Source organism: Kryptolebias marmoratus, linkage group LG22, assembly GCF_001649575.2.
Source record: "Kryptolebias marmoratus isolate JLee-2015 linkage group LG22, ASM164957v2, whole genome shotgun sequence".
Classification (NCBI taxonomy): domain Eukaryota; kingdom Metazoa; phylum Chordata; class Actinopteri; order Cyprinodontiformes; family Rivulidae; genus Kryptolebias; species Kryptolebias marmoratus.
The window spans coordinates 13,452,870-13,471,864 of NC_051451.1; the positions used below are offsets into that span (position 1 = coordinate 13,452,870).

General features: G+C 39.3%; 1 protein-coding gene across 1 annotated transcript in view; it reads right to left on the minus strand.

Annotated features, from left to right (window-relative positions):
• Positions 1-12,034, minus strand: part of bean1 (brain expressed, associated with NEDD4, 1) — a 32,946-nt gene extending 20,912 nt beyond the window's left edge. The window contains exons 1-2 of the mRNA XM_017429390.3: positions 11,555-12,034; positions 4,489-4,607 (exon numbers count right to left, since the gene is read on the minus strand). Coding sequence (XP_017284879.1) covers positions 4,489-4,513 — 25 coding nt within the window. The 5' untranslated portion in view covers positions 4,514-4,607; positions 11,555-12,034. The remainder of the gene's footprint in view (positions 1-4,488; positions 4,608-11,554) is intronic.
• Positions 12,035-18,995: the final 6,961 nt, after the last annotated feature.

Genomic DNA, 18,995 nt, shown 5'->3' on the forward strand with positions numbered 1-18,995 from the left:
GCTAACAAACTCTAGAGGAAGAAAGAAAACTAGTGATGTTCAGCACTGGCACCAAAGACAAAAGCAAATACATTCACCCTTCATATGTTATTTATTTCAATGTCATCCTTTTCCTCTCCTGTTAGCCTGTCAACCATTCAGAACCACCTTCCTCTCTTCTCCTGTTGCCCTAGGTCTTCTTTTACCACCCCACCCCCCTCGTTTTTAAATATAGATAGATAGATAGATAGATAGATAGATAGATAGATAGATAGATAGATAGATAGATAGATAGATAGATAGATAGATAGATAGATAGATAGATAGATAGATAGATAGATAGATAGATAGATAGATAGATAGATAGATAGATAGATAGATAGATAGATAGATAGATAAATAGATAAATAGATAGATAAATAGATAAATAGATAGATAGATAGATGTTACTGTCAAACATTTAGACTTGACCACCTGTGGTGTGTATTAATTGTTTGTGGGCCCTGATTGAGGTCCAGTGAGCTGGAACAGCTTTGGTATTTGCCAACCCGCCTGGCTGTGAAATCTCCTCGCACGTGTACGTGCCCCATATCCATTTAAATCAATTTTAATAAAGGACCTTGCACTGTGACTAGATTGGATGGGAGCACATGCATGTGGATGGATGGATTGTCAAAGACATATCGGTGGATAGAATGGGAGGTAAAATGCCAGTGAATGCGGCGCCTCTTATTTCCATAAAGCATGAGAATGTAATGATAGATGGCTCGGCATTGGGAAGGAAAGGCATTGTGCATTTCTGATGAATGGATAGATGATGCGAGCAGTAAGGTGGAACGGAAGGAGATTCCATTTCAGATCTTCTCTCATCTGATGCAAAAGCATGTCAGTGCTCTAATATGTAGATAGTGTTCAGCTTTTATCCTCAGCAAAGACATGAGAGGTGTGGCACGAACGCACACCCTCACCTGCAGGTATTATTAGCACGTATACACAATGAGTTTAAACAAAGTATGGCACCTAATTAACTGTTTCACTAATATTGTATGTTTACTGACAGAACCCAGGTTTGTTCAGCTTGTTCAGACTCTGGCCAACATGTGTAAACAAATTCTGAGCAAACATCTTTACTGACAGATGTGGAGGTTTTTGCTGACAGCTGGAGACTTGATGTCCTTCACTGAGGCAGAGCAGCAGCAATCCTCAGGCACAAAACTGCTGCTATGTGGTAAGTATCAGCCTCTTTAACACGCTGGGGAAAAAATCTCTCATCAATGAATGAAAGCTTACTGAAAATATATTTAAAGATTGCTAGAAAGTGCTTGAGTAGAAACACACTTCGACAACAGTGAGTTGCAAGGCTAAGGTGCACACTTCATAGTAATGCACGATATATCTTTTTTCTTCTGAAGTTCATTATCTTTTCATAAAAATATGTATTTACATTTTGTTGAGATTGTATGTGTTATCCTTTTTTTCTCACATCCATTATTCACACACTTAGGAGTCAAAAAATATGTAAAAGACCATGACTTTTACTTTGAAATTTGTTGAAGCTGATTATAATAGGTTAAAATTTCCACATCGGAGAGATCAAGCATGTTTTGTGAGCTGGACACATAAAGTCTCTAATTTATTCAATGTTATGTAAAGAACAATAGAAAAATATGTTTATTGGATAGCAGGGATAGTACTGGACTGGCACAGATGAGTAACAAGGGCTGGTGTTTTAATCTTGTGTCAGAAAAATACAGCAAGAAAGAAATTCAAAGTTTAGCTGGTCGTTATTTTAGGGTTTAAACAGGCCAAGACATCTAATCTGCTCTGACTGGTAATTAATTAGGTCGATTAGCAGCTGCTGAAAACCTGATTTAAGATAGAAAAACTGGTCCGGAGTTATCAATAGACTTTTTTTGAGAATAAAACCTCATATATTGTCATATGTTTGGTTTTTCCAGTATACCTTTAGTTAGTTTGCTTTTCATAGACTGTTTGCTTAGGTTTGATTTAAAAAAAGTGCTGGATTTTTGCATGAGTCTTTTTTTTTTTTCATATTATTATTATTAGCATCCCCTTTTTAAGCTGTGTTCATAGATCAAGGCTATTACAAGTCATTATCAGTTGTTATCAAGTTACTCCTGTGAGACTGAATTAGACACATTTTAGAATCAAATAAAAATGCTTTACCTTCACTGTACACTGTGCTACGAAAATATAATCCTACACCTGATGCAACCATAAAACTAACAAATACAACCAACTATGAAGTTTTACTACCATATTTTGCTTCAGCAAAGATTGATTTAAGTTAAAAATACTAATACCAACTCAAAGTACTACAGCTACAACCTAGTTGTTGAAACCATGGAGAAAACACAATGAACTATTGATGAATTAATAAGTCAAAGGTTACCAAATGGTTTACATCGTTTTTATTCGATATGCGCTTCAGACAATACTATATGTCCTAAAAGCAGAATGTTACCTACATATAAGGGTCTTCCTGTCATATTCATTGGACATATCTTCATTCCCTGACAGTAACACGTCCCTCGGGTGTCTCTGGCTCCTCCTGGTGCTTCTAATATGACTGAACATTGGCCGGTTGATTAAAAAGAGTTACTTTTACACTTTGGTTACTACCCTACATGTGCATGACAGCTTCTTCTGCAGTGAGCTGAAGCACAACAGAGAGGGAGCGACATTTTATCCTGATAATGCCACTGTGGAAATGGCTCATTGATCTGTCTCAGGTGTGTTTGACTAAATGTTTTGAGTATTGTGAAATTATCTGCATTACAAATTAACACACCTCTTACGTTTTGCTACTCCGCAAATTTTCCATGTAATTCGTCCTTGTTTGAGATCAAGGAAAACACGATGCTCTACTTTTGAGCTCAAGTCTCCCAGATGATTTGTACACTTTTTTTGTGTGTGTGTGTGTTCAGGTCTAACTGTGGAACTACACAGGCCTGTGTAAAATGTCAACCTGCACAATGCACCCCGCATGAAGAATTACCTCGACGTATCTATAGAACCGCCCATCCGAAAGCATTTTATCTGTCTATTCACTCTGTTCTTTTATTCATCATTCTATTTCTTTTCCTAGAAGGGGAGCGCTGTTGGTGGAGGTCTAAACGCCCTGAAGGGAATGGAGAGATTTCAGGTGTCAAGGGAGGGAGAGAAAGAGAGGGTGGAAGAGTCACATAGGGACGTGAATAATAGATCAGACGGGTGGGGAGGGAGAAAGTGAAAGGAGTCGGGAGGAAAGAATGGGGAGACATTAAAGGTAGGAAAGAGCGAGCTGTGATAGAGAGAAGGAGAAACAGATAGAAAAGGAGGCATCAAAAAGGACAGAAAGGCGGATGGAGAGGAAGCCAAAGTGATTCATAAGATTGAGAAAGATGAAGGAGCAGTAGCTAATTTATTTGAAGGGCAATCGGGTCATAAAAATGCAGCATCTGTCCACGCGTCCAGTCATCCATCTGTCTATCCATCAAGCCATCCATCTGTCCATCCATCCACCCTGTCATCCATCTGTTCCTCTCTCTTTTTCTGTCTCCTTCTTGCCCCCAGCGGGGTCAAGAGTCGTTGCATAAGACAGTGATTCATCTTTTATTGAGATGGGGAGCTTCTAAATATGTCTACCTTTTTTATCTGGAGTTAAAGAACCTCACCCTGTAATTCAGATAAAAATAAACCGAGGAAGCACACAAGAGGAAGACAAACAACAAATCAAATTATGCTGTAAGCACACAGGACACAACCTCTGCTATCACAAAAATAAATCTAGAGTTACAAAAGACTTATTATAAATGATCATCTTGTTGTTGGGTTTTGTTTGTTTCTTTTTTCAAATTAAAATTGACAGATATTTTTTAGAAGGCAGTACATTTGTTGTGTTTTTAATGACTCTTTAATTACCTGTTTGTAGTTATTAATAAGTGCTGAATTCAACTCAGACTGATTATTAATACTAACTGCAGTTGTTTGTGCTTCTCTGGTTAAATGTTTAGATCTACAAAGTAAATTTTAAAGTAGTGCTCATTATGTCTAATTATACAAGCACGTTAAAATAGTACTTTGTAATAAACTAGTAAAAATATACAAAAACAAAAAGGTAAATGGCAACTTTCTATTCAAACAATTTGGATTAATTATAACATGGTTAAATGAGAAACCACATTGATATTGAAATGTCTAGAAAATTGTAATATTTAACTTCTGCAAGTGTTTGAGAAGTCTGCGATAACCCGTCGTTTGTTTAAACCAAATTCTGTCTTTTGTTTTGTTTGAGACATTGCACGTCCCCTATCAAAACCTAATAAATTTAATACCAAACACTGAAAAATCAACACAGATCCTTGTGCTGTCTCATAACACACAAATCTCTCTATTACATGCTTTCCCAACATTACATTAAGGCTGCAGAGCAAACCATCTACATTCAGCAGAAAAGATAAAAACCTAATAAAAAGAGAAGGATGAGACAAGAGGGTTATGTCTTACCTGAGCAGATCAGTTTCATCAACATGAACCCCCTTCACTGTGTTCCCTCTGGGCACATCTCAACAGGCAGGAAGCCAACGTGAACTGCTCTCGGCCGCACAGTGCTGCTGTCTACGTGACTACAACAACAGGGAGAGAAAGAAAGAGAAGGGATGATCAGCATATTAAGGCAAAAAAAAAAAAAGGTGAGGTGTTGGCCTGAAGGCAGTGGGCAAAGACAGCAGGCGGCTCGACAGCGAACCAGAGAAATAAATGAAAGGAAGTGAGAAGAAGCTGTGTTGTTTCACACGGAGGGAAGGAAGCAGCGCAGACTGATGTGCGAGTCACAACCTCCAAGACCGGCTGTTTAGAAAACCCCAGGCAAAGTGTGTGTGTGTGTGTGAGTGTGTGTGTGTGTTCATTGCTCTTTCCGGAACATGGCCAAGGGGTTGACATGTTCCAATCAATACCTCAACCACAGATACATACACACTCTTGGTACTGTCCTACCACCAGGAAGTGGTAGTTATTGTTATACTAAAACTACTGAAACTAAAAACGTGAAGCTAATAAAAATACATTTTCACACCGGAGCTTCTCAGACTATTGATCAGTTTGAATCATTGCTTCAAATTAACTTTTAGTAGTTGCCCGGAACATTTTGGCGTTTACTGTGCAAAGTCACTTTTGTTGTTTCTAGTTTAGTTCCATTTGTTTGTGTTTTTTGTTTACAGAGTTTATTGCTGGTTAAGTAATAATTGATTTATATTTTTCACTTTGCACAGCACTTTGGTCAGCTTGACTTGAAATATGAAAGGAGGCTGAAGAGACGAGTAAAAAATCCTTTTATCCTTTCGCATTAGCACAAATAATTTGCTTTAGTTTACCTCTTTGGTACATTCACAAGTATTTCTTTTTTATGATGCTTTAAGGCGCCGTGTTTTAAATGAAAAATAATGTGCTACTTATCCATAATAAAACAATGCAGTGTTTAGGCAGGAGACCCTTCAGCTTGATTTACCTGCTCTAAACTCCTAACATGCTTTAAATAAATGTTCAAAAGTCTCTGATCTGATGAGGATTGTGTATGAAACATTTTAGTTTTTTTCCCACTGTACCCTTAATCATTTGTTGTTTATGTGATCTCTCTGTGTGAAAAAAAAAAAAAAAATCCTTTTTATCCAGAAGCTGAAAGCTGCTCCACCTGCAGCAGCTAAGCTTGCTTTAACACTGATCAATATTAATCAGATACTACATTAAAAGATGGACTCCAGGTCTGAAAAATGACCCGGCTTCTAACTTGATCTATTGCCTCAGTAATCTTTTTATCTAATGGGTTTATGATCTCTCGGTCATTATAGTTTCTTCGATGTATTTATTTTTAAATTCTCCACATAATGGCCTTACGTAATAAAAGATAATAGAAAATTAGGGAGAGCATTTTTTGGAGTGGAGCGAGCTGACAAGCAACAAGCACGCACCATCAGCAAACAGCTTTGCTTGTTAATTTAATTGTAATTGTTTTTGCTCAATCGTCTGTCGGTCTCTTAGCAAAATATGTCATGAACCACTAGATGGGTTGAAATGAAACTTTTAGAAAGTAATCATCAGACGTTCATCAACTCGTTAGCTTTTGGAGACAACCTGATTCAAGATGGCCGCCACAGCTAATCAGACTTAGCAAGCACAAAAATGACTGTAACTCAGCCTGTTTTACAAATATTAAATTAAAATTTGGTGTGCTAGTAGCTGAGATTCATGCCCATAATGTATTTTTTTGTTGAAAACTTTGGGTGAAAGGTGGCAAGCAAAAGGCACTTCTTTAGGTAACGCTAGTTTCATCAGTTATTTAATTAATTAGTCTCTCTTTTTTTTTTTACTAAGATAATTAGATTAGTTGACATTTAAACTCTCTTTTTGGAAGAGTTTTCTGGTGGTGAGTGACCGCAGCTCAAAACACCACTAAATAAAATTAGCTATCCTTTAATTAAGCCATTTTCCAAACATTTAAAAAAAAGATCTTGTACAATCTGTTCATGTTCAGAGGATGTGCTGGGGATGAGTCTCAGCTACTATAACACCTAACTTTAGTTCAAAATCTAAAAAAAAAAATGACTGACTTATAGCCATTTTTGTGTTGGCTAAAACTGAGTACTTATGGTGGACATGTTGAGTTGGGCTGATGCCAAAAGTTAAAAGTTCAGAACATTTTTAGGTACTTCCTGTTTTGTTTTGTTTTGTTTTGTTTTAAAGAAAGCTCACGCCAACCTCACACCAACTTTCACATTTGTGTGTTGGTGGTTCTGTTTAGAGTTTACTTGAGGCCACAGTAACACAGTAATCCTCTACCTTTATTACATCCTGTCCTCCCACTGCACTCCAATCACACACACACACATACACAGATTTTTAGGAGATTTTATCTAAACTGTTAAGGTTAACAAGGGCCAGGCACTTTTTTGTCAGAAAGTTTTGTTTCATCAAGAAACAACATCTACTATTGGGTTTGTCAAGCTCGTCTGTACTGTTAAATATCTCAGTTATATTAAGCATCATCATCATCATCATCATCATCATCATCATCAGCTGTCTGAAAGCCAAGATGCTGCGTGGTGATGATTTTTAGAAAAACCGAGTTCGGTGAACAAGTTGTTAGGAACGTTGTGATTGTCAAGTCAAAGCGATAAATTGTCACCATTCTCTCTAACTTTAATAAATTAGGAAAAAAGAAGATTGTAATCCCTCTCTTCCTGTCCTGTTGGTGTGTGTGTGTGTGTGTGACTCATAAAACCACAGTACATTCAGCATTGTTATTACATAACAGTCCCAGCTCACACAGACAGATATTACAGACAACGCACTCTGGCAGCTAGGCTCCTCCGTCTCCTCCTCTCCCTCCTTATGCGCTCTCTCTCTCTCTCACTCGCCCAAACACACTCAAACACACTCAAACACACACATAAAGCAGGATCTTCTCACCCCAGTTTCTGTGGAGTTGAGTGTTTCTGTGTCATTGTGAGACAGAGAAAGAGAGAGAGGGAGAGAGAACAGAGCTCGCAGGATGAGTGTCAACTCTGCGCCCCTTTACACTGCGAAGAACAGAGGATCTGCAACCGTAAGAGTCAAACACACTCACACACACACACACACACACCTCTGCTCTGCAAAACTATTTCAGTTAAATAACAAGAAGAGCCTGCACTGTCGAGTTTCAAAAGAGAAATATTTTCGTCTGTGAGGGAAGCAGATCGTTTAACATAGAGCATTAGCAGAAAAAAATTAGATGTCATTACTGTTTCCAAAGCTGGGATGCAGTATCAAATTGGAAACGATATGATTTCTCCACAGACATGGTTGGCTTGTAGTTAGCAACACTAGACTAGTGCCAGTTTCTCGAAATCGGGTGTAAATGTCCTCGGAGAGAGTTGTTTCGAGATGAAAGGCTTGTGAAAACTGAATTTCACCAAGCAGCCTCTAAAAGTCAGCTCCGACAGAACAGGAGTAGAGAATATAATAAACGCTTGTTTTTTTAATGTTATAACAGAAATGATAAAGAGTATTGCCACCAAATGTATATCAATTTTGGGAGAGAAATACCTAAAAGCTGCATGGATTGTAATTGTCCCCGTATTAGATAAAATGAGACGATGATGGGGAAAGAAAAGAAGACGAAAGTGAGGGACGGCAGCAGTTAGAGAAAGGGAAACTGAGGGAATCAGGTACTGCGTGTAGCCACTACAGTACTCTATCATTCCTTCATCGCTCTTCCTTGTATTCCCGCTCTCTGATGCTTTTGATGTCCCTCTCTCCCTCCTCTCATCCATCTCTTCCTTGCTCTCTCTGACAGTCCATTAGGCCCACACAGCCCTGTCATCCATTCAAGCTGTCAGTCCGGGGCTACGGCACCCATCCTGTCCGTAGTCAGACAGGGAGTAATCGTGGTTGGAGCATCCTCGCTAAAACCCCCAAGAGTTCAGCTTCCAGGAGGCCCGGGTCGCGGCGTGAGGATCAGAGGCCTGGTCCTGGTGGAACGCGGCGTTTATCCCACGTTTCAGGGGTTTTCCCATACGCCTGTGTTCCCTAACTTCTCAGCAGGAGGTTTCTGTCTTTTCAAACACATTTTTATAATATATAAAGTAGCTGGTGACTTCAAATTTGCACTGAAAGCCATCAGTGCATCTATTTTGTTTACACCCTTTTGTGTCAGTTCCTTAATAACTTTCTAAATTAAAAGTACTTTAAGCTAGATAAAAAAAAAAGTCAACACTTGAAAAATAAATCCCCTAAAACGCAAATATTCTGCATTTGCTCATCATATAAATTTACAGTACTCTTGGGTAAAAAAACAAAATAAAACGTTGGTGGAAATCCTGGTTAAATTGATTTATTATTTATATTTTAGAACTACTGTAAGACCAAGTAACATCAGCAGTATTTTGACAAAATAAATAAGCAGGGGATTCATCTGTGCTTTATCCACACAAAACAAACTGCCTAAATTAAGATCACATTTATTTTAGCAATTAATACCAAAGGTCATACATGGGTGTCTTGTTTTTGGACTGAGCAGTCAGAAATCTTATTCCTCTTTGGGGTAGGCCACAAATTCATCTCTATTAGGTATTCTAGCAGTCAGCTACCACAAAAAAACCACAGAAATTATGCCTTTTTTTCACTTCTGCATTGAGAAAACTGAGAAAGGAAGCCGAACGTCTGGAAGAATCAAAACAGGACTCCATTTTCCTCCGACCCATTTTGTTAGCATGACTGAGAATCCACATCAGCATCGTTTCAAAATATTCACGCAGTTTAAAAAGCAGCATTCCTTGGTCGCCCAAAGCCTCGCATGCCAACGTTTTAAACAAAGATGCTGACGCTCAGAGAACGGGTTTGAGATGACTCTCAGCTACAACCACACTAAATTTTAGCTCAATAGCTGTAGGAATGACTGAGTTACAGGCGTTTTCCTGTTCGACGTCTAAAGGCAATCAGCTGTAAATGTGCATCCAGTGGCTACTTTGTGAGAGTTTCACAAAAGGTTGACTTTACAACCAGACCAGCGTTGCTCACAGTACTTCAAATATTGTCCTCCATTGAAGGCAAGAGTAAAGATTGAAGGTTTTAAATATGCATCGCCTACAAATTATTTGCTTTTCCTTTTTTAGTAAATGCAAAAAGCAATGACCACTCAGTGTCTCTTAGAAAATCATCACTGAGACATTTACATTAAACCTAAGTGATCTGGGTTGGAAAAAAAAAACAAAAAACCTCCCTTTATATTTAACTAAAGCCAGTGGCCAATCTTTGTTTATTGGATTGAAATCTCAGCGTTAAGTGTCAGACTAAAGTCACGGCGCTCTTCGCGGCACTGACCTTCACGGCTGACTGGAGAGGCACCTCTTAGATAACCCGTGGCAGGGCTTTAATGCTCTCCGGGGAGCGCTAAGAACTGCACGCAGTCCTGAAGCGGTGAGGATGTTTCGATCCGGCCGCAGTCAGCAGAAAGAGAAGTCCCACGTTGTCAGACAAGAGAAAGTCTTCACTCTGCACATGTCTTGTTTAAAAAGCCTTCCTCACTCCATTAAAGGCATTTACCCAGCATATCTTTGCCTTCCTGTTGCTTTGTGTGTGTGTGTGTGTGTGTGTGTGCGTGCGTGCGTGGGGTTGTAAGGCTACTGTACTTCACTGCTGCAACAACGGAGTCAAAGTGTGTGGGAGGATAGCAGAGCGAGAGAAAGGATGAGTCTCTCCAAAAAAAAACCCTGTATAACTCGCCTACAACAAGCCTACAGGGACCCCCGTCGTGTTGGTGGGTAAGCAGCAGTGAAACTTGCCTTATGTTTAATTGCTTCCTGCAGTGCGCACACTCCGAGCTCCTCTAACTGCGCCACATTGTAGAGCAACGATCGCACACGTGGGTGGACGTCTGATAGGCAACAATTTAATGCTCGTCTAAATCGCCCCGTCTCCACGCCCGGGCCCCGTCTGCTTCTGGGCCGTGCAAACGCTCATCCATGCAGTTTGTCATCAGTTACATTGAATTAAATCTCAGTATGTGAACAATGTCGAAATATGTGTCATTATCTGTAAAATGGGTCATTATGAAGGAGGTTTCCCAGCTTCTTGATTGCTGTGGTGCACGAAAATGTTGATTTATTTTCATTTGGAACTTGGTGCATTTTGTTTTGATTGACTTTTAAAATACCTAAAGGGTAAAAAAAAACAGTTTGATTGTCTAATAGGTTGATAATCAACGTGAGTTAAAGCCACATATACAGCAGGCTTATTTTGATGTCGGTCCAGTGCCGACCTTTGACGCGTGAACGCAGTTTTGCTTCTCATGTTTAATGGAGGTCGTTTTCTGTGAAGGCGTGGCTGCACACTCAGCTCTAGAGTCAAATCAGCTTGTGGATAATGTTACATTTTTTTTTTAATTTTTTGCCATTTAAACATTTATTGAACAGCTACGATTGAAACTTTTCAAGCAACTCCTTGGAAACATTTTGGCATCTGCCTGGAACGGCCTGTGGCTATTGATCCGAGGCTCAAATCTGGATTATGCGCCATCTCAGTTCTTCTTGTGACTACAGAGAATGAGGTTTAGCACTGAAAGACAAATACAACATTTAAAACTAGACGGCGTGCTGAAACTTTTGTGCGCTGCTCTCGTGTTTAACTTTAAAACAGAGCCATTAAATGCCTGGAAATTTGCAGAAAATGTTTCATTTTTAACTTCCTGCTAAATGAGCTGAACAGAATGGTGCCCACACTTCTGCATGAGCAACTGGAACATAGTTGTGTGGTGTGTGTGGCCTATATGAAGGACAATTTCAACGAATGGGTTAAAAAAAACAGAACAATATAAACAATATTCAGCTTATAGATTTGTATTCACCTCCTGTAAGTCTTCCTTTTGAAATATTACATAATGTTTATCCCGTGGGAGGCAGAGCCAGTGAAGAGGTTGTCAGCAGAAAGTAACTGCAACTCCCTCCAACCACCGCTGGCAGACTGGAGCAGCTTTAACCCGGGAGACGGAGTTTATGGGACAGAGAGCAGAAAAACAGAGCGACTCTCAGCCGCTTACCTGCAGAAATGTGTGTCAGGACTCCTCCGATCAGCTCCTCGCATCCCGAACAGGCAGCATCCCGGCTTGATGGTCCTCCTCCTCCAACCCCCTGTCGTCCCTGCCTCCCCCCCTCTCTATCCCGGGACTTGGCCCACCTCCTCAGAATAGCGCTTCGTTAAACTCTGGATGACGCCCGAGATTTGGCGGCGCGGTGGTCCGCGCGGAGCATCCTGCTGGTCGGGTCCCGTCCTGCGCGGCTACAGCATCCCCTCCACCTCCAGCTCCTCCAGCTCCACCAGCATCAGCACCAGCACCGCCGCCTCCCTCCGCGTCCTGCAGCAGGGCTTTGTTATTCCTCCTGCTCCGCCGCTCCTCGGCGCCGTCATTACCTCTGCCTCCTCCTCCTCGCGACGCTCACGGTTCCGCGCTGCGTCTCCGTCCTGTGGCTCGGCTCTGCAGCCCGAAGTGTGTCGAGCCCGGGAAGAGGAGCGCATCATCCGGGCCTGGCATATGCCCAAAGAGAGAGAGAGAGAGGGAGAGAGAGAGAGAGGGAGGTGAGAGAGAGAGACAGGAAGCCCCTCATCAGTGAAACACTGCAGCAGCGTCCGAACGAATCCATTTTAAAACTCCGAACATCCCATTTAAAGGGTTAAAAAATCACACCACAAACTGAGAAATGTCATTTTCTGAGAAACTGTAGGAGGGGGACTGCTGAATGCTGAATAAAGAAGTTAAAACCTGAGTGTTAAAGCTAAAAGAAGCAGTGCACTAGCTAAAAGCTAAAAGAAGCAAAATGCTATTAGAAGCTAAAAGTAGCAAAAGACTAGCTAAAATGCAAAAGGTAAACAGCTAAGTGAAAACTATAAACATAGCAAAAGTTTAGCTCAAAATATTAAAATGCTAACTAGAAGTTAAAAGTTGCAAAAGGCTTGTTAAAAGATAAAAGTAAAACAGCTAAGTAAACACTAAGCCTTAGCTAAAAGTATCAAAAGGCTAGATAAAAGATACAGAAACCAAGAGGATATCTAAAAGTATTAAATTGCTATCTAAAAGATTAATTTAAAACAGCTAACTGAAAACTAGACATGGCTAAAGGTTTGCTAAAAGTAATAAAAGGCTAGCTAAAACATAACTAACAAAAAGGTTAGCCAAAAGATGTAGGAACCAGGAGGATAGCTAAAAATAATAAAAGGCTAGCTCAAAGATAAATGTAGCAAAGACAAAAGTAAAATGGCTAAAAGCTAAACTTAGCGAAAGTCCAGCTAAAAGTAGCAGAATGGTAGCAAAAAACAAAAAGTAGCACATGGAAACAAAAATACAGCAAATACACAGAAACAGATTTCAAAGAGATGGAGAAAACATATGTAAATAAAGTTAAATATTTTGAAAAGTATAAAGGTGCCATAAACAAACGTACGTTGAATATTTTGATACATGAATGACTAAAATAGCACAAAGTGTGTGCAGAAGTAGTTAGATTGCAGAAAACCTTAGGAAAAACAAACAAACAAACAGTAGTAGTGTGAGTGATAAATCAGCATTCACATTACAAATAAAACCCACATGCTGCACAAGAGAAATACATTGCCTACAGAAACAACTTTATAGTAGCCTAACTGAAAATAATCAGATGTTTTGTGCAGTATCCCACACAAAACATGATTTGCCTTATTATGTTGTTTAAAACAGATTATGGCTATTCTTATATGTATTGTTTTTGTTTACTGAAAGCATGATTTTGCCTAACTATGACTCACCCTTACAGCCCCCTCTAGTGGTGGCCTTGGTGCTGAAGAGACTCGCCTTCACCCTCATCGATAAGCTGTCCATTGGTAAGCTGTCCATTTTTTCGGTATTGTATGTTTAGACTTCTGCAGCTTTCCTTTTTCCAAATTATAGCGTGGTTCTTTTAGTATTTTTACAGGCTGATAAAGTCCAAAAACATCTAACCCGTTCCAAAAGCACTTAAAAAAAATCTTACCACAACAAAATTAAATAATAAATAATTTCACTGATGCTGATTTATCTGTGTCTGGGTTAAAACGTTCTGTGGAAGTCTTCCTAAATAAAAGCACAAACTTCCTGATCAGAGGTGTAACACTCAGACGCCCATAAACCTTAAATATTTTTTTAAGCATGCCAAATATATCCAGATAATTTAGGTCTTTCTCTTTAGGCCCATGCTGCTGTTTGTTTCACATCTGCAAAGCTGGTGTGACATATTAAAGTTACTTTGTTGTTGTTGTTGTTATACAACCCTAAAACAATCAGAGCTTCAGTCAAAATGTCTGATTTACTATGATGATGCTGTAATGGTATCACGTCTTCTCCTTCCTTCAACCCGAGCAGAGATCTAACTGACTGCTGCAGATGTGTTATTTCTCTTCCATGTTTTTCTCAGGAAACTCTCTCCTGTCACAAGTCTTCTGCTTTATTTGCTGACAGTCCCTTTCAAACCAGCTCACCTCCACCTGCTCCCTAACTTGGCCGACTCAGCAAATATATTCCTGGCTCAGCACTGCCAACAAAAAATCTCTCCTCTGAGTACATCACATCTAGCATATGCTGGAAACTCTTCCCCTTTAAGGCCCGGCTGGTTTGGTCTGTGTCAAGATTTGAGTTTGTTTTTTTTTCTGTATTTTATTTCCATGCTTGTGGTTTTATGAGCCTTGTGTTTTCTTCATAATATGTTCTTGTAGTTCAGTCTGGTTTCATGGTTATTGTGTTTCTATGCGTCTGTCTCCTTCGTGGGCTCTGAGTGTTCTTGTCACTCTTCTGTTTCTGTGCGATCGGTTTTCTCATGTGTTCCTCTGCACCATCATTCACCTGCCCTCAGTCATCTGCTCCCCGGTGATTTCCCTTGTTCGCCTGCCACTCCCATCTGCACCTGTCCCTAGTTGGTAATCACTCACCTGTTTCCACTTCTTCGTCAGCCCAGCCTTTATTTTCAGTCTTTTTCATTGTTGCTGTGATGTTTGTTCTTACCACAGTCAAGTCTGCTCCTTGTGACTCCCACCTCGTGGTTCCTGTGATCAGTGTTAAGTAAGTTCTGCTGTTTGCTGCCACATCAGGCTTTTTTTAAAAAAGAAAAATTATTTAATTTCGTCCGCCTGCATCCTGGTTAAAACCATACGTAAACGTGACAGACTGACCCTTCATGCCCTGGAACTTCAAGCATGTGAGTCATTCTCTCTTTTCTATAAACTGATAGATCATTTATTTTTTCTAGAGTCTTTATAGATTTTTCTTTTTCTTGAGGCGTACTGCAAAGAAAAGTCTTCCTGAATACTTTAATTAAAGGCTGTGCTTGAAAATATAGCCACTGAGCTTACATCAGGAAACTCTCAGCTTTGGTTATTTTCTCACTAAATGACCCTAAAAGGGTCTTTTAATAATTTTAAAAATTAGTAATAATCTATTTTAAATTTATCACAAGAAAACATTTTTGTAAAAAAATACAGTATGTCTCTGTTCAAATGAAAACATACTTACACAAGTTTTGCAGACACATTTACTGNCGAAAAAAAAAAAAGAAGGAAAGAAATAAAAAATAAAAATGGTTAAGAACATTTGAAATACTGGACATGAAATAAGCTGTAGTTCATATTTCAAACCACAGTGTGGAGACAAAGCACTGCAAGTTTTTTTGTTTTTTTTTTCTTTCTTTAGACAGTTATTGTTTTAATCTGTGTTTAATTTCCCTAGCTCCCAATTCCCATCTTTCATGCACCACCTAAATTAATTGCAAGCAAAACTCCAACACTCAAAACACTTTTGGCATAATATTCACTTTTTACCTTTGCAGTAAATCTGCAGTAGCACGTTTCACCTGGAAAACAATCCTTTCATTTGTTGCTCTGTATTTGGTTTAAAACTGCAATGGGTCTAAAAATGTTCAAATCCTATTCAGTTCACACTGTGTTTATGATAAATCCCTTAAACATTTAAATGATAAAGGAAATTCATTGCTTTTATGGCATAAAATTGAGTTCTCTAAAGTGTCCAAGATGCTTTGAGTGAATATGGGTGTGAAAATGGAATGAAGGGGGAAAGGAATGTCCTCCCTCTTGTTGTGAAGTGCTGATCCTGGGCAGGATGTTGGTTAAACAGTGCTTTGTTAAAAGGAACTTTTGTGGGAATGCTTTGCATTACACAGAAAACATTCAATCTTCAGTGGATTAGAAGAAAACATGTTCCACAGGATTATTAAACCCTAGCATGCCTTGTCTGCCCTCTCCTCTTTTTTTTTTTTTTAGATTAATAATTAAGCCAAACCACAGCATGTCTGTGGTCCCCTTAAAGTGCTCGATGAGATGTTGGACATGAGTGGTGTTCGCATGTGAAGCAGCTCTCTTAGTGGCTGTTTGAAGCTGAGCTTTATTTGTCAGTGTCTTTGGGAGGCTTGATGCAGTTCTGCTTTTGTGATGGTCGACTGCAGCACTCCTTCAGAGCAGGAATGACGAGATTCCAGTGTGCGTCTAAGTGACTGGTCTGTTTTCACGTAATCCTGCCGTGCTAAGACTCGGTACACATGAGGAATTAAACTCTAAAACTTGGCAGTATCACAGTCCATCCACTTTTCTCCAGAACATGTCAGCCTTTGGTTTCTCTTTTGACCCAGACGGCAACACATCTGTTTAACAGACCAGCAGAGGATGCGAAACAAAAGGAAGCCATATCCAAATCCTGACGCGCATCATGTTTGTGCCAATATTTAGTCTGCTTGTGTGTTGTTACGCCACAAAGAAATATTTGCTCAAACAAACTAATGAAAGCAGTTTTTTCCCCCCTCTGCTTTGACAATAGCTGCAGACCTTATTTATTTGAGTTTATCAAAAGATGCTGGCAGGGAAACGAGTTGTTTTAGAGAGAACATTGGTCCATTTTTTGACAAAAGAAGACTCAAAGAGAGGACTTCAGGTTGACATGAATTTGGCCTCAAGAGCCTTTAAATAAATAAACTTGCTGAAACCTACTAACATATATTTTATTATTACTTAATCAAATGTTGAATATGTTTAAAATCAATTAAATCATTAGGGAGTTTATGTATGTACTGACAAAATTTATTAAAGAGCAACATTTTTAAATCCTATTCTTCTTATGTTATTACAATGTTCCACAGTGCTAAATATAATACTTTTCTCCCCCTGATATTTCCCCCTCAAAGTTTTCCTTAAATAGCTTCACACTGGGACAGTTTTTGGATGCATCACAGACTCTTCATTTTTATGACTGCAGCATCACATTAAGCAGCAAACTCAAGGTAATTTGTACGTAATTTTCCACATATTTTCCTGGAGTCGTTTGAACTCTTGAGATCACACTGAGAATCGCAGATTTTTTTTATTTTTTTTCGGGGGCGCAGGGGGGTTCAACATTGCTTCGGTGCACAACCAGCATCTGTAATGAATGACCAAAGGGGGCTGTGGGGCTTGAAATGATAACAGTGCATGAATTGATTCCTCTCCTCACTTTGATAGCATCTGCCTGTTTCTGCCCTCTGGGTTTATTTTGGCGGAGCTACATCTGTTGGCTTAAATGTATCAAAGCTAAAGGTTGACATTTATCAGACACTAACAATACGGAGTGTGAATTTGCAGCTTAGGTTCCTGTGAAAGCTCAGGTAAAATAAAAGAAAATGAGCAATGAGAATGAGATATTTGCACGCGTTGAATCTGTCATCCTGCACAGTTTTGTCTATACAAACTTTTTTTGCCTTTCTACTAAAAGAATCTGCTATTTTCCTTCTCATGCACAATTCCGACAAGACAGTATTTTCTAACTGGATTACATGCTGTGCTCATGTAAACAGCTACCCATATAAACTCATTGCATGTAAACACAAACCCGCTTCAAAATTCAGACCTTCTTTGATCAGGCTTCAGAGGATTATCCACTTACATCCACCTCTCCTTTATAGTCTGGCTGTGTTGTGTGAGTGTATGCTGTCTGTTTCTTGCCACAAATTTAAATCAAGGTAGAGCTACAGATGAGGGGTAGGGAGTAAGGAAGTATGCCGCCATCCTCTCTGCCGATTTACCATCTTTCCTTCCTTCCAGCCTCCCTCCTTCTCGCAGACATCTGTCACATCTCCCAGCTATCCTCCTCGCCTGAATAACTGATGACAGAGTGAATTTGGTGTCAGTACAAGACACAGTTAAAGCCTCCCTCACAAAACCGTAACACAGTCTGTTGCTGTAAAAGAAATGTTAACAAGTATTACAAGGTTGAACGTTGATAAAAATGAGCCGGAGAGTAATATTGTCACACTGGGGTCAGAAATCAGCCAAACCCCCTCAACAAATAACATTCTGGTACAATGCAGTTTCCTCGTTGGTCCTGGCATTTATACAGATATTACTTTAAAGTTGTTCATTGCAATGTATACAATCAAACATAAACAATAAGATTTTCCTGAGCTATATCAAAATGGGGATGTTTGAAAATGTTTTCTCCAGTATTTTTTTTTTTTTTTTAATACATATTGACAAGTAATTCTGAAATACGGGTACGCACTCCAAGTAAACAAAGCACTCAGATGAATCCTCTGAAAACCACATGGAAGCTTGAGACACCTGATCGACCTACACTGGACTGGCTATAGTCTGTGTAGGTACAGATGGGAGTGTTTTCTGCTGTTTCTGGGATTAAAACCTTCTGCTCATTATCATAAAGCTCCGCTCTGATGGGTGTAGAAGTGTCTGCTCACAGAAAAGTGCTTATTACTAAAAGTAAACAAAAATTTCACAAGCAATTATTTACTTGTTCACACTGTTTATTTTTTTTGACATTTGTTATTTATTGCTGAGACTTCTAGATAAGACAGCAGTCTAATTAAAATGTTGTTGTTGTTGTTTTTTTTGTATTTGCTTTGAGGTAATTTCAATAAGCATTTTTTTCCAGTAACCAATGGCTTCAAGATTTAGGATCTTTATATCAGCTGATTGGCACAATCTGACTGCAGAGTGTCATTTGTCGTCACAATTTTGTACGTCTGTCAACGACGCGAGCGCTGAACCAAGAATGCTCTTCCAAAGGTGTGAAAAGCAGGAGGAGCAAAGTGAGCAGAGCAGCATCAGAAACTGGAAAAACCCAAAGATGAAAACTCTCCAACATGATACAAATGTGCCTCTTTCTAATGAAAATGATGAAATGACAGTAAGAAAGTACATAAATGTTTCATGGATAAGTTTTTGATTTGATCTTTGGTGACGCTGTAGTCTAAACTAATGATGTTATTGAAACAAAAAGATTTGATGCTGAAGTTTGAAGAGAATTTCTCAACCTCACAGCTGATGTTGAGTTGACTTTTGATCCCCGTTTAGATCATCACCTTCAACTCTTCAGCTTCAGCTCAACATAGCACCTACAGCACATGACCACCTATGTTTAGTCAAACGTGCACGTGCTGCACGTTTGACTAAACCGAAGGAATTAATTTCCCCCACCTTTTTTT